Genomic DNA, 13,660 nt, shown 5'->3' on the forward strand with positions numbered 1-13,660 from the left:
AGTTGCAGAGCAGAGGAAACCCTGCTGTTTGACAGATATTGAGTTCTACCTGTTTCTTGGTCCTCAGGCTACTTTTTGTTTTTTATCCTCAGGAAAACAATAGAAAGCCCTGTTTTCCTGCTGGTCAATACTGAAGGTCTCATCCCTACAGACATCCAAGTTTTCTACACTAACATTCCCAGGCACGTGTCCTGAAATGACTCAGTGGTGACACTGAGCAATGAGGTACCCTCGGGACTCACAGAGACAGGTGTTCCCTGACCTTTCCCATGTGAGACCTTCCCATGGAATAATGCTTCCCAGAATATGCTAGAGGGACATCCAGGCCCAGTGTAAATACTCAGTAAAGGAGTGACTGGGGCTATTTTTTCATGTTTGGACTTGTAAGACTGACAGTGGTGGGGCTGTGTGCTCTGATGTACACCTGGCTGTCTGTCAGTGTTAGCACTGACATAACACTACCCAAGTGTAAATGCTAACCATGCACTGCAGGTGATGACTGATTAAGGAAGTAAGTAGTCCCAGGCTCTCAAAGTTATGAACAGTCACCAAAATATAAAGTAAATGTTTAGATGTTGCCAGGGTGAGGTTTGTCACTGGAAATTAACAAGTCATATTTAATTGGAAAAGAGAAAACTGACAGATGTTCTCAGGTGGCAGAGGAACATTACCAGAACACTTAAATACTTCTTTTCCTGCTAAAAAAAGCACCACAAAACTCACTCTTGTACACTTGGTCTAAAAGCAGCTAAAGTAAAAACCTTAGATGAGCATAATGAACAATTTCCTTGGCAAACCACGATTCTGAACATAGCTAGGTACTGAAAGTTATGTTCTGCTAACAAATAGCTAAAACTCAAGCCCCAAAATACGCAGAATGGAAGAATGTAAAAGCAGAGCCAGCACAAACAGCAGGATGCAGCTATGCTTCCAGTGATCTTTTCTGTCTGGGGCCAAATATCTCAACCACTAACTCAGAGGAAAATGCCTTGTTGGAGGCAGCGGTATCTTAATGAGATTAGGGGCAGGTCACCAAGGAAAATTTTGCAGGACTGAATAGTTAATTTAGAGAAGGACTATTGCAGCAAAACCACTGTCCAAAAGCCATTAAAATGTTTCATGTTAGATGTAAATACTAGCCTTACTTTTAAAATGTAATATGAATTGGAAGTGATCAGATGCAAGCCAATCCAAAAGTATCAAAGTGCATTTAGAAACAACCATGCTATTCTGTCTCTGCTTAAGTAACATGACTACAGGTATCTTTATTTTTTTACTTACTTGTAGTGTTTGCTTGGAAAAGATTATCTGAGTTATAAGAGATTCTAAGTCTTAAAATTGTAAAAAATTCCTTTTTTTCTTAGAGTGGATTTGATACAGGGGATAGGAAGACACTGTAGAAGAGAGGCTTTCCTACGTTGGACTGCATTCAGTCAGGAGGAACTGTTGAAGGAGGGAATACATGTCTAGATAAAGCAAACAGCCTGAAAAAGTGGACATTGGGTGCTTTTTTTGAAATCTCAGAAGGTAGGTGAGGTATGTGCAGCACTAAAAAGGGGCAAATACAAGACCTATTTTAAAAAATCAGGGGGAGAGGGTGCAGATGGAACTATAGAACCACAGATAACCACATTCTGAAGAATAAATCTGGAACACCTAATTGAGTGTTCTTTGTAGGCATCAAGAAGAGAAAAAAGACAGGAATAACAGCCACCAGGAGTGTGTTGAGTCATGCCAAACCAGATCAATGTCTACTGTGATAATTCCACAGGTATATGGATGACAAATAGTAGGTATAATACATTTTGATTTTTATATAGCTTCAATATTTCATATGATATTCTCATAAACCAAGCAAAATAAATGGGTTCTTGATTACAATATACAGTAGACACCTCATCAGTAGAATGAGGTTAAACTCAGAGAGACTGCAAGAATTTTCTGGAAAAGATTCAAATTCAAAATTATCTTTGTCTGAAAAAAGGTCTGAATCAAAAAGATAATAGTAAATAAAAAATTGTTACATCTGGGCAGGAAAAATTGCCTGTACAAACACAGAATCAAATCAACTGGTTGGATGCCCTTTCTTTAAAAACGTCTGGTTGTTACATATATTAACATGAAAATGAATCACTATGTCATGTGTCAAGAAAGCTGCCACCATACCTGGATGCCTAAGCAGGAAGGTAACCTGCAAGATGTCTGAATGAATCCTTTCACTCTCAGTCACAGGTACCAGGCATTGCACCTCAAGACAAATAAAGACTATATTGCCAAAAATAAAAGAAATTCAGAAAAAAGAGTGATCTAAGAAAAATCTCTAAGAGCTGATTGGAAGAAACAAGGCTGTGTAGTCGAGCAAAAGGATGAGAGAAGAACATGATTAATGTCCTTCCAGTAACATGAAATGTTGCAGAAAGGAAAAGAATGGTCTGTTTGTCATGTCCCTGGAGGACAGAATACAAACAAATATTCTTACACCACAGCAAGAAAGATCCAGGCCAAAGATCAAGAAAATTTTTCCACTGTTAAGGAAAGAACTGGGATAGCTTGCTTGGGGAAACCTGTGGTGGCTTAAAAGCACAGCTTAGCCACCTCAGGAATGATTGGCAATCCAATGCTGGTGTGGGAGCAGATTGCCCAGATAAACTCTTTATCTCTCTACTAGTCCTGTTATTCTATGATGTGATGATATAGTCTGGAGATTTTCATGTATTAAAACCTGGACAAATGTTGCTGCCAAATGCCTCAAATAAACTGACAGTCCTTGTACATTGCCTGAGCTCTGAGGCATGAAAGTCCCATCTACAGCACCATGACAGCTCAGCAGGTCTGCGTGTTGGACTAATTAATGATTAATGCTAAGTATTTCTCATTGATGCATGAAGGTAGATTAGTTTTTATGGGTCACTTCAGTCAGCAGGAACAGTCCCTTGATGTGCAATCCCCATTAAAAGTTACATAGTTTTACGCCCAGAGAAAACTACCTTACAGTCTCACCAGGTACCTTTTGTGTAAAGAAGTGCCTGTAAGTATTTCTATTTTTAAATCTTTACCTTGACCTACCTAGTCCATGTTACTTGCACTTGCTTAGAAGAGGTCTGGTCTTGCTGATAGTACTTTTTTAGCTTAACTATTCACCAATTTTTTATGGAAATAGGCAGCTTCTGATGAAAAGCATACAAGTGGAACATGCATCACTTTGATGATCAAGCAGCTCATGTGGAATGTAGAAGACCCAGGTGAAGTGCTTGTTCTTGCTGAATTGGCACACAGTCCTGATCTGGGCTTTCCCCCTTCCCAATGGGCACTACAGCTGCTGAGATTATGGGTCAGTTTTTACAGTATGCAAATATTTACCATTTTGGTTTCTTTCATTGATAATAATGAAAATACCTAGTCCATGTTACTAGCACTTCCCTCAAAGAGGTCTGGTATTGCTGAAGACTGAAGGAGGCAGGAAGGGTAGGAAAAGGGGAGGACAAAAGAGGCACAGGTACAGGGTTCAGCCTGCCTAATCCAGAGACAGAAGTCTGTGTCTGTAGTAACTGAACACAAGCTGAGTCAGATTTCAACATGGGGGCAAATCTGTACTCAGCACAGGAACCAGCAGTGTGAATTTGGCAACCAACACCAGAATTCAGATTTGGGCTCATTTTTTAAAATTTTAATCATGGAAGTAAAACCAAACAATTTGAAGCTGATTCTCATTGGACTTAATTCCTATTGACAGTGTGAGGAAGGGTATTAATGCCAGAATGGTGGAGCATAAGGAGATGAACACTTTAACAGCCAATTTGAGCCATGTCATATTCAGTAATCACAGTATCTAGTTAAATTTTTAAGGTTGTAACTGATTATTTGCTATTGTTCACTGGAAAACCCCTGTCTTGGGAACATTTGTTAAGACTACTGCATGCATAATATCACACCACTCTGTATTTTCCTACTTTTTAATTTTATGTCAACATTGCAAAAAGATTCAAAGCACCTCCAACAATAGCCTCCCTTTAACAGTGATTTTTAGGTTTCACATAAAGGAGAAAGTTGCAGGAATTCAGAACAGAAAAAGCAAAATTTCATTATTAACTCTGTAAATTCACAAAAATCATCTGCATTTTGTTACTACTGTATTTGACTCAGTGACTCTCTGTCTCATTTTAAATCTTAACTGAAAAACTTTGGGATCTTTTTAGGGTTGTTTTTGCTTTTGTTTTTTATAATACTCCTTCAGTTCATAGTTTAAATCTGTGATGGCCCTGTAAAGTTTTTTGGGGCATGAGGTATTAAAACATGTACTATGTTTTGTTCTTGTAGCAGAGCATACAATCTCTTCAAAAGGCCAGAAATAAGAGAATAGTGCAAGCACTATTAAACAGTGAGCCACAGCTCCCATTGATGCGAGTTTGAAAAGCAACGGTACACCCCAGTTTATGATTTTGCGCAGGCACTAACAGAGTATGTATGGGAAAAATTACCATCTGGAGATAAGGTCAAAAGTAAATGAGCCATTTCAGAAAGCAAGGAAAGAATGTCCCAAGCATTGCAGTTTGTTAGCTGTTTAATGCTATTTTGTAACCAGAACTAAAACTTACACTGTTTTTCCGCAAAAGAAAATATATGTGGATTATATCATTGTAGGCAGCAGAGTTTCCAGAGTAGGCTCAGGGTCAAGTGTGAATTGAGTTATTATTTTAGAAATTTGATGGTCTAAGTGTATCTCCCACCCCCCCACCTACTCCATCAATACAGTTTTAACAAATTTTATCTACAGTCCCATTTTTCCCCCATGACTCCCATTCTCCAGCTTAGTCATACTGACATTTCAGGCTGTGGGGTGGGTTAGCTGGAATTCCATACCCAGGAGACATTTGGCATGGGCGAAAGAAAGAGCATGAGCCAGTTACACATCAGCACAGAACCTCACATATGTGAAGTTAAGAACATGTATCAGTGTTTTGCTAGACAGGTGCATTACTAAACTCACTGTTTTAATAAAACTTGTACATATGATACTTTTTTTTCTATGAAATCAACTTAAATTTTAAAATGATAGTAAATGATAGTAAAAAATGATAGTAAAAAAAGGTTTCCTTTAACACTAACCTGTATCTGAAGTCTCATCAGTTGTGCATCGAGGGCATTCTTCACTGTGAGCTCTTTAAAACACAATTTAATCTCTCTTTTTTTCTCAGCTACCTTCAGCTTCAGAAAACTGATCTTTTCATCCATAACTTGCATCTTAATATCTCCGTTTCTACACAATAACTCTTGCCTGTTTATTCTTTCATACAAAAAGCCTAGTTCTTCTTCTCGTTCTCTGAGCAAAAGACCACTGAAATAAAGCCAAAATTTAAAGAACATTTTTTAAAAAATTAGTCACATTCAGTATATTCCATTCAAGAACATAAAAAAGTGATCTTAAAAGATAATAACCCATGAAAATTTATGAGGCTTTTACAAATATAATTTTAATATAATGACAGCATTTTTAAAAAGTAACAAAATAATTGCAGTATGAAAATCAGAAAACAAACTCTTGGAAAGGTGACTCTTGTATCTCACATAATTTTTAAGGTCTTCTGGCCTTCCACAGCATTTAAAACTGGATTAAGATCAGAGAGATCTAGATAATCTGAATTTTTGCAGATTCCTTATCTGTGCAAAATGCACAAACAGAGCAGGAGGCTACAAGTTCTCAAAGCATTCAGTAGCCAATCTACCACATTTTTTCTATAATAGTTCTGAAGCATGAGCATGATCACCACACAATGCAAAGCAACACTGGCAGCGCAGTGAGGGGGACTGGTCAGCACAACATTGCAGTGCCACAGACCTTTAGCAATCCTAATAGGGAGTGCTCATAAGCTGAAAAATATTGTTGCTTCATGAATGTCAGAATTAAACACTACCTTAGATCAAATTTACAAATGTACCTCTCATTTTTTTGCTGAATAGCCCTTTCATAATTTTTGCGTAGTTGCAAAATTTCCTCTTCCATCTGTGTGGCTGCAGTGGTAAGTCTGTCAACATTCAAATACTTATCCTTTTCTTTGTGCTCTACAATCTCTTGTACAATTTTGCTACAATCCTTTTTGATCAACGCTTTCGTTCTCTCATTCTTTTTAATCTTCAGATACTCTTCCTGCAATTTTCTTTAACATAACAGAAATATGGGAATAATTTTAGTCCTTTCAATTTGAAACCAATTTCAGCAATTAAAAGCAGAACTTAAATTTATTTCTCAAGCACACAAGGGCTCCTCTATGCCTCTGCTTCACAGAAGCTTTACAAGAAGAAGAAAGACTCTCTGAAAGCAGGTTTTTTTTTTTTTTTGCAAGTTCTTTCCAGCTTGAAAAGAACTGGATTCTGGCTCAAGAAAAATGCTATATGGGGAGCACTGCACTACAGCTCTTTTATTCTCTACTAGGTAGCTGAAGTAGCAATAAAAAATAAAGTTTAAGAGCATAGGAATAAACTGTGATGAAAAGTCTCAATGTGTAGAAATCCTGCCATTCTATTTAAATAAAAATATTTAAATTATATTTTAAATAAAAATATATAAATTATAAAAAATAAGTTATTATTTAAATTAAAATACTTAAATTATTTTGCAACTCAAAGTTCTCCAAATCTATAGTTTATAAAACAATGTATTACAACGTTAACACAAGAAAGAAAATTATTAGATTGCCCATTTAACAGATAAAAAACCCCAGACCATAGTGGGAGGTTAGTGACAAGATCACATACAAATAAAGAACAGATCTCATTATTTCCAGCATCCTTGTTGTTCCCTGGATGATGGTCCTTCATTTAAAAGGCAGATTTTTGCCACCAAATGGACTATTTACTATCTCACAACATCTAATTTAGAGTCATTTCATTTGATTTGTGTTATCACTTCTGGATCAAGACACAACTTTATGAACACCAGGACGATATTAATGTCAACGTACAAAAGAGGTAGTGAAAGGACAAGCAAAGTCTCCTGTTAAAATACAGACCTGCAGATGAAGTATCCTTTCCTCATGGGCTCCATCATTAAATTGCTGATTTTCTGTATACAGGGCAGGGAGTTGCTTTTTTTCAATTCCCCCACATGTATAACACTCTGAGTACCACAGGGTATTACTGAATTTATTTAAACTTCTGTAAGACAAGTTTCAGACTGAAAGTATAACAGTATTGCAGAAATGCAATGTGTTTTAAATATTTTTCTGAAAATGTCTTGCCTTACTTAGACTGATACGCTGTCCTCCAAATTGCATAAGTCGCAGTGAAGTCAGTGGTACTGATACTAAAGTCCATTACCAGGATTAAAAATATTTTTCATTAGCAAGAGAGTTACTGAAAATTCAATACCTCTGACTAGTTTTAAATCTGGTTTTGCAGAGCCCAAAATAACTGTTGGATCTGTCCTGAGTAGGGACATCAGCAATAATATTTACGTCTTATTAGCCATTTTCCCCCTTCTTTCATCAACTGGGAAGGCCTCAAAAATGTTACCACAAAATGTCATCTTGTACATCTCGACAAAATGACTTCAATCACTGAAGTTCCACTTCTTTTGCAGCTCTTGCTAGCATGACTTTGAACCCAAACTCCTAGGAGATTCACAAAAAATACTTAGTGTATTCTTTGTCTGATTGAGCAATTTTTTGGCACCAAATAATGAAGTTTTTGGAAAATCGAGTTATTTTTAACTACTCAGTTTTGGTTTTCCTGTTTTGCTTACACAGTTCACTGTATCCCTGCTTGCTCAAGTACAGATTTCCAAGACATTTTAATTCTGACCATATTGCAGAATTTCATCACTAGAATGACAAAAATACATCCCCACTAGGATGGCAAAAAGATATCCTCACTAAATAATGATCTAGGAAAAAAGAGTCACAAGCACCTTTCATTTTGCCTAAGATTGCTTGAAAACTGAAACCACATTTTACCTGAAATAAATGTTATCTAATAAAGGTCAGTGTAAGTTTGAACCAAAATCCCCAATTTGTTCTAATTTCATAATTAGCCACATTCCTAGCTGGTGACTCATTTAATAGTCCCATGCACCACTTCATTAGGGAATCATATGTGTCAGAACTCTTTTTCTCTAAGGACAGCAAATATGTGTGCAATGGTGTTGCCCATATTGAATGAAACAGCATGATAATGTAAAACCTGACAGTTCCAAGAACTGTGGTATAAAGGATGGGAAAGTGAGAGTAGTCAAACTTCAAAACTACTTTCTGACAAGCAGTGATGCCCAAACTAGTTGTGAAGTGTTAGTGGGATAAGAAATTGGAATAGATTATGGAGGAGTCTTTCTGAATGCTTTTGTTTTAATCAGATTTTAAAAACCAGGATAATAACTATCAAGGATGATATGGACATAATTAAAGATGGGATAGATTCCCTTCTAAGATTTTTTCCAGTCTTAAATTTCTATAATTGTGAACTACCGTGTACTTTAAACTCACCTTTCCCTGGTTATAACAGCATTCTTTAAATTTTCTATATTATTTTCTAGTAATTTCACCCGGTGTTCAGTTTCCCTTGCTTTCCACTGAGCAATACGCATCAATTGCATACATTTCTCCTTTTCAGTTTGCATAAAATCAAACATCCTAGCAAATCCTTGGAGTCTGAAGAAATGAGATGTGTGAAAGAAATAATTATTAGCATTTTATGCATACATTACTTGAATTAAAAGTTGCTTTATAAGAGTTGTTTAGATAACATATTGTTATTATTTTCTTACTCTTTTTGCATTTCTTTTTTCATCTTTTTACAAATGATTATTTCACGATCCTTTCTTTTTAGTTCCTTAACAATACTTTGGAGTTGAATCTGCAATTTAAATAAAATTTAGTAAGCACTTTAGATATATTAATGTCTTCAATGAAATTACCCAGAACAACACTTAGATGAGAAAAAGACAGTGAGGAGACACAATTCTAAGAACTTTTTCTTATTATAATGAAATGTTTTTATTACAACAACATAAAAAGCACATTTTTTTCATTTCTATTAAGCTTACAATTACTATTAGTAGTGTGGATAATTTGATGCTGCATCTTAAATGCTTGGTTCCCTCTGTCTGGAGTTCCACTCCTTCTACTGAACAGCCTGTCAAGTTCATCATTATATAATTATTTGGCATATGAACCATTGAAACTGTATCTTTACAAATAAAATTTCTTTTTTTACTCAGTTCTGACTTTTAAGCGATCACTGATGTTTGAGCAGAATTAAGTTTCTGAATCATTTGATTCCAGTTGTATTCAGTCCCCAATAGCCTGGGCCATCAATCTTAAATCAACAGGCCTTTTCTCCTCTCCCACTGGTATCAGGAGGAGGAGATTGGTATTAAGGAAAGTTGGTGGATGATGGGTTGCAACTATGGGCTTGAATGTGTGTTCCTGAATTTGTATTATTTTATTTGTTTTATTTGTTCATGGACTGATTTTATTGAAGGTACAAAGCCTGACATGTTTGTTTATTTTTATAGACAGAGTGTCCCAAGATGGCAGAAGAGTAGCTAATCTAATTTATCTGATTATAGACATACATTTTGGAAACATCAATCCCATATAGCAACTTAGCATTTAGTAAATTCTGTGTGACATCACAGCACGTGTCACACCAGAAAAATGCAGGCAGCAAATACCAGTAGTCATAGGAAAAGTTTTCTTTCCTTCTTTCTCTATATCAGTATAATTATTTATGCCTTGAAATGTAACAGGAAAATAGAAATTGCTGCCTCACTATGGAATGAGTAGTAGTTCAGTTTATTGTCTATGTAACAGAATCTTCTAATGTTCATGTATTTGTAAAATAAATCACAGAGTTTTACTTCTGAGAATCTCAGGTGAGGTTGTCTGCTACTCTGCCTCTTTCTTTCAAATTGTTAATTTTTATTTTTTTTTTTATCCCATGGGCTTGAAAGAAAATCACAGTCTCAGAATCACAGAATGTGCTGAGTTGGAAGGAACTCACCAGGATCATCAAGATCAACTCCTGGTCATGCATGCCACCATTCCTAAGAGTCATACCATCTGCACAAGAGATTGTCAAATGCTTCTAGAACTCTAGAAGCAGGTTGGTGCTGTGACCACTGCCTTGTGTAGTCTGTTCCAGTGCTCAACCACCCTCTGGGGGAAGAACCTTTTCCTAATATTGAACCTAAACTTCCCCTGACACAACTTCAGGCCATGTCGTCAGGACCTGTCACTGTCACCACAGAGCAGAGATCAGTGCCTGCCCCTCTTCCCCCCATGAGGAAGCTGCAACTGCAGCGAGGTCTCCCCTCAGCCTCCTCCAGGCTAGACAGACCAAGTGACCTCAGCCACTCCTTGTATGGCTTCTCCTCGAGGCAAGTGACCTCAGTCACTCCTCACCATCTTTGTTGCCCTCCTTTGGGCACACTCTAAATGTCCTTTCAAAAAGCTCGTTTCAATTAAGGAGTACTATTTTAATATACTGCACTGCACCACAAATTGCCAATAAAACACCACAGTATAGTGAGTTTCCAATGTTCTGATGGAACTTCAAAACTAGGGTGGGAAATGAGTCCACAGGGCTCCCCTCACAGTCTTTCAAATATATAATTTTTTTACCTTGGCTTTCTGAACATTTCTGCATTTCAGTTGCCTCTCATCAGCTCTGAGACAAACCAGTTGTGTAAGTGCAGATAACTCATTTCTGCATTTTTCCTGCTCTTTGAAAAGCAAGTTTTCTGCAGCAATGCATTCTTCTAACACGCGGGCATCCGTGTCTGATATAATTTCCTAGAAAAGATTAAATTTAAACCCTAATGCAACAACATATCTGTGTTGGCAAACCCAAAGTTGGAAATACTTTGGGTTTATCTGCAACGTAAACAAATATACAGACTACATAGATTTAAAACTGTAATAAATTATTGCTTTAAAACACTATGCAAAATCCATATAATAACATTTCAGAATATATTATCACCTAGGAGCATTTATGTTCCTCAGTCTAATATCTTTCAGCTATTGTCCACTGGACAGAATGGATCTTTATAGCTATATAATCTTTAAGTAAGTTCAGTGTCAGGTCTTCAGGAGGAGGTGAATGGAAGCTTCCTAGGCTCCACTGACTGCTGCCTGTCCGTGGCACACAGGTTACACATTCCAAAGAATGACATGGAGGTACTGGAATGCATATGTATCCAAATACAAGTGGATTACCACCTGATAATGTTAATGAATTCAAACAAAACACACAAAGAAAATGGATATAAGGGCAAGAAGACAAGGTAGTTTGACCTTCAGAATGCATTTCTGAAATAGATTGCTTCCTAAAAAGTCATTTATGTAGTGGCAAGTATTAATGCTCTCATAATGCAGGTAACTGCATTTCCACACTCTGTATGGCTGTGCTGCCTACAGACAGACATCCACAAATGACAGAACTGTGAAGATGAAAAATCTTAATGTACAAATGCTCATTTTTTACTGTTGCAACAAGACATGGTTTAATATCCAAAGGAAATCTATAACAATATATTTCTAGCTGCAGTGTCATCAACAACATTTGGAAAGACTTAAACTAGAAAGTAGATTTGATTTCTACCTTCTAGTATGTGGCCAGTAACACAAAAAAATGTTTTTAAAAATAAAAGACAAGTGGTCTTTAAAATTTAACAAAGACTATTGCATTTTCTCATCAGAAAGCTGCAGCTAGAAACTCCCATTATTTTTTTCTTCAAACAGTCCCTTTATTCTCTTGATAGAAAACCAACTGTCAAAATGATAAAATATGAGAAAGCAGAACTCAGCACCTGTTCAGCTAAACCTCTCTTGATCATTTCAATCTCCTCCTGCAGTTCTTGTCGTCTTTCTAATAGTACTGCATTTTTTTTTGAGTTAATTTCTGCCTACAAAAATAAATCAAGCACATAGTGATGCAAACAAAAAATGAGGAAAATGTAAACTGCAGATACTGTATTAGAAGTAGCTACACAAATTAAGAAACTAAATTTCTCTCTTCTTATAATCACTAGTACAAGAATGCTTCATTGGGTTCCTCAGTAACTTACTGAAGTTTCTCAAATTTTTCTTTCAAGAACTGTGAACACTAAACTTCATGCATTTAGAAAATTTATTGTGTTCAGCAACAAAACTGTCATTAAAAAAACAATAAACACAGAAAGCGTATATAAAAATGTCACCTAAATTCACAGAGGATTTTCAGAGTGAAATTCTGAACTTAATAAAGGAAGAAAAAGAGTTCACATCTGCATAGTGACATCAGGATTTTTTTCCTTTTATCACTACAGTAGGATTTTCATTACTCTAAAAAGTCAAAGCTATTGACACAAACATTTATGTATTATTTTTTCATGTACATTATGGGAAAATTCATTTATTCAATCAGATTTTAACATTAAGTATGTGAGGGAATACATAAAAACCCTTACCTCTGATTAAAATATATCTGATCAATCTCACTACAGCTACTTGCACGATATAACTCGTAAGACAAAAAGCTGTACTGGCCTCACTGTGATTAACTTCACTTAAAAATTCTTTACGGTAGTAAGAAAGCAAGAAATAAATGCATCAGGCTAACTATGAAGGCATATATTGTCTCTGTGTAATTGATGGTGACAAACAGTTTAGCAGGACCTGTTGTGATAGGACAAGTGATATTGATTTTAAAATAAAAGAGGGAGGATTAGATAAAAGGAAGACTTTTATTTTATCAAGGGTAGTGAAACACTGGCACACGTTTCCCAGAGAGGTGGTTGATGACCTATCTCTGGAAACATTCAAGGCCAGGTTGGATTGAGGTCTGACTAACCTGGTCTAGATGAATGTACCCCTGCCTACTGCAGGAGTTTGAGCCAAATGACCTTTAAAGGTCCCTTCCAACCCAAATGATTCTAATTGCAAATCTGTAATTCATATGGATGGGAAAAAAATAAATTATCAACACACTTGGAAGATATTCAGAGATAATACACACAACCCTGTGATATCTTGCTCAGATCTCAACCAGATGTATAAATCAATACTGATAGGTAGATGTTTTGCACTCGTTATTTTCACTTCAGTGATAGTATTGTAAAATTAACTGCTGTTCGCTTGTTTTATGGGAAAGGGAAACAAGAGTTACTTCAGTTGCAGCTGCCAGCTCTGAGATTTGATTTAATTAGGTTTACTAAAATGTCAGTAAAGCCTGTCCTAAGAAAGTGACTTTCAGTCTTGTGTTGGGACCAAAAACAGCTTTTCTGTGGAACATATCTTAGTTACCACTTCTGCTGTGTAAAGGTAAAAAGCTCACATAATCTTCTTTAATCCATTCAGGACTTTTGCTCATGTAAGACAGGGCTACACTTAGGCACTTTTGGCTGTCTCTGCATTGGCCTGACCAAAGAGAGGTCCACATGGAGAGCAGCAGCAGTTCTCTTTCACACACAATGTTGGTGTTTAGCAATAGCTGACCTTTCACAACTTATGAACGGGAAAAACACATTTGAGGGAAGCGTTCCTGTAATTTCCTTATTCTACAAACCAGTCGTTCTGCACTTAGCATATGATTCAAAAGAAGAAATTTGGGGAACCACACTGATGTACTGCTGCTTCTGCAATCACATATTTATACAAACAATTAATTCTTGTGATTTTTTTTCACT

At 36.4% G+C, this 13,660-nt stretch overlaps 1 protein-coding gene across 1 annotated transcript in view; it reads right to left on the reverse strand.

The window, feature by feature from the left end:
• CCDC146 (coiled-coil domain containing 146) overlaps positions 1–13,660 on the reverse strand; it is a 66,921-nt gene that overhangs the window by 4,586 nt on the left and 48,675 nt on the right. The window contains exons 10-15 of the mRNA XM_033057812.1: positions 11,804–11,899; positions 10,614–10,784; positions 8,756–8,844; positions 8,475–8,639; positions 5,937–6,155; positions 5,107–5,335 (exon numbers count right to left, since the gene is read on the reverse strand). Of these exons, the coding sequence (XP_032913703.1) occupies positions 5,107–5,335; positions 5,937–6,155; positions 8,475–8,639; positions 8,756–8,844; positions 10,614–10,784; positions 11,804–11,899 (969 nt within the window). The remainder of the gene's footprint in view (positions 1–5,106; positions 5,336–5,936; positions 6,156–8,474; positions 8,640–8,755; positions 8,845–10,613; positions 10,785–11,803; positions 11,900–13,660) is intronic.

Source organism: Catharus ustulatus, chromosome 4 (assembly GCF_009819885.2).
Source record: "Catharus ustulatus isolate bCatUst1 chromosome 4, bCatUst1.pri.v2, whole genome shotgun sequence".
Classification (NCBI taxonomy): Eukaryota; Metazoa; Chordata; class Aves; order Passeriformes; family Turdidae; genus Catharus; species Catharus ustulatus.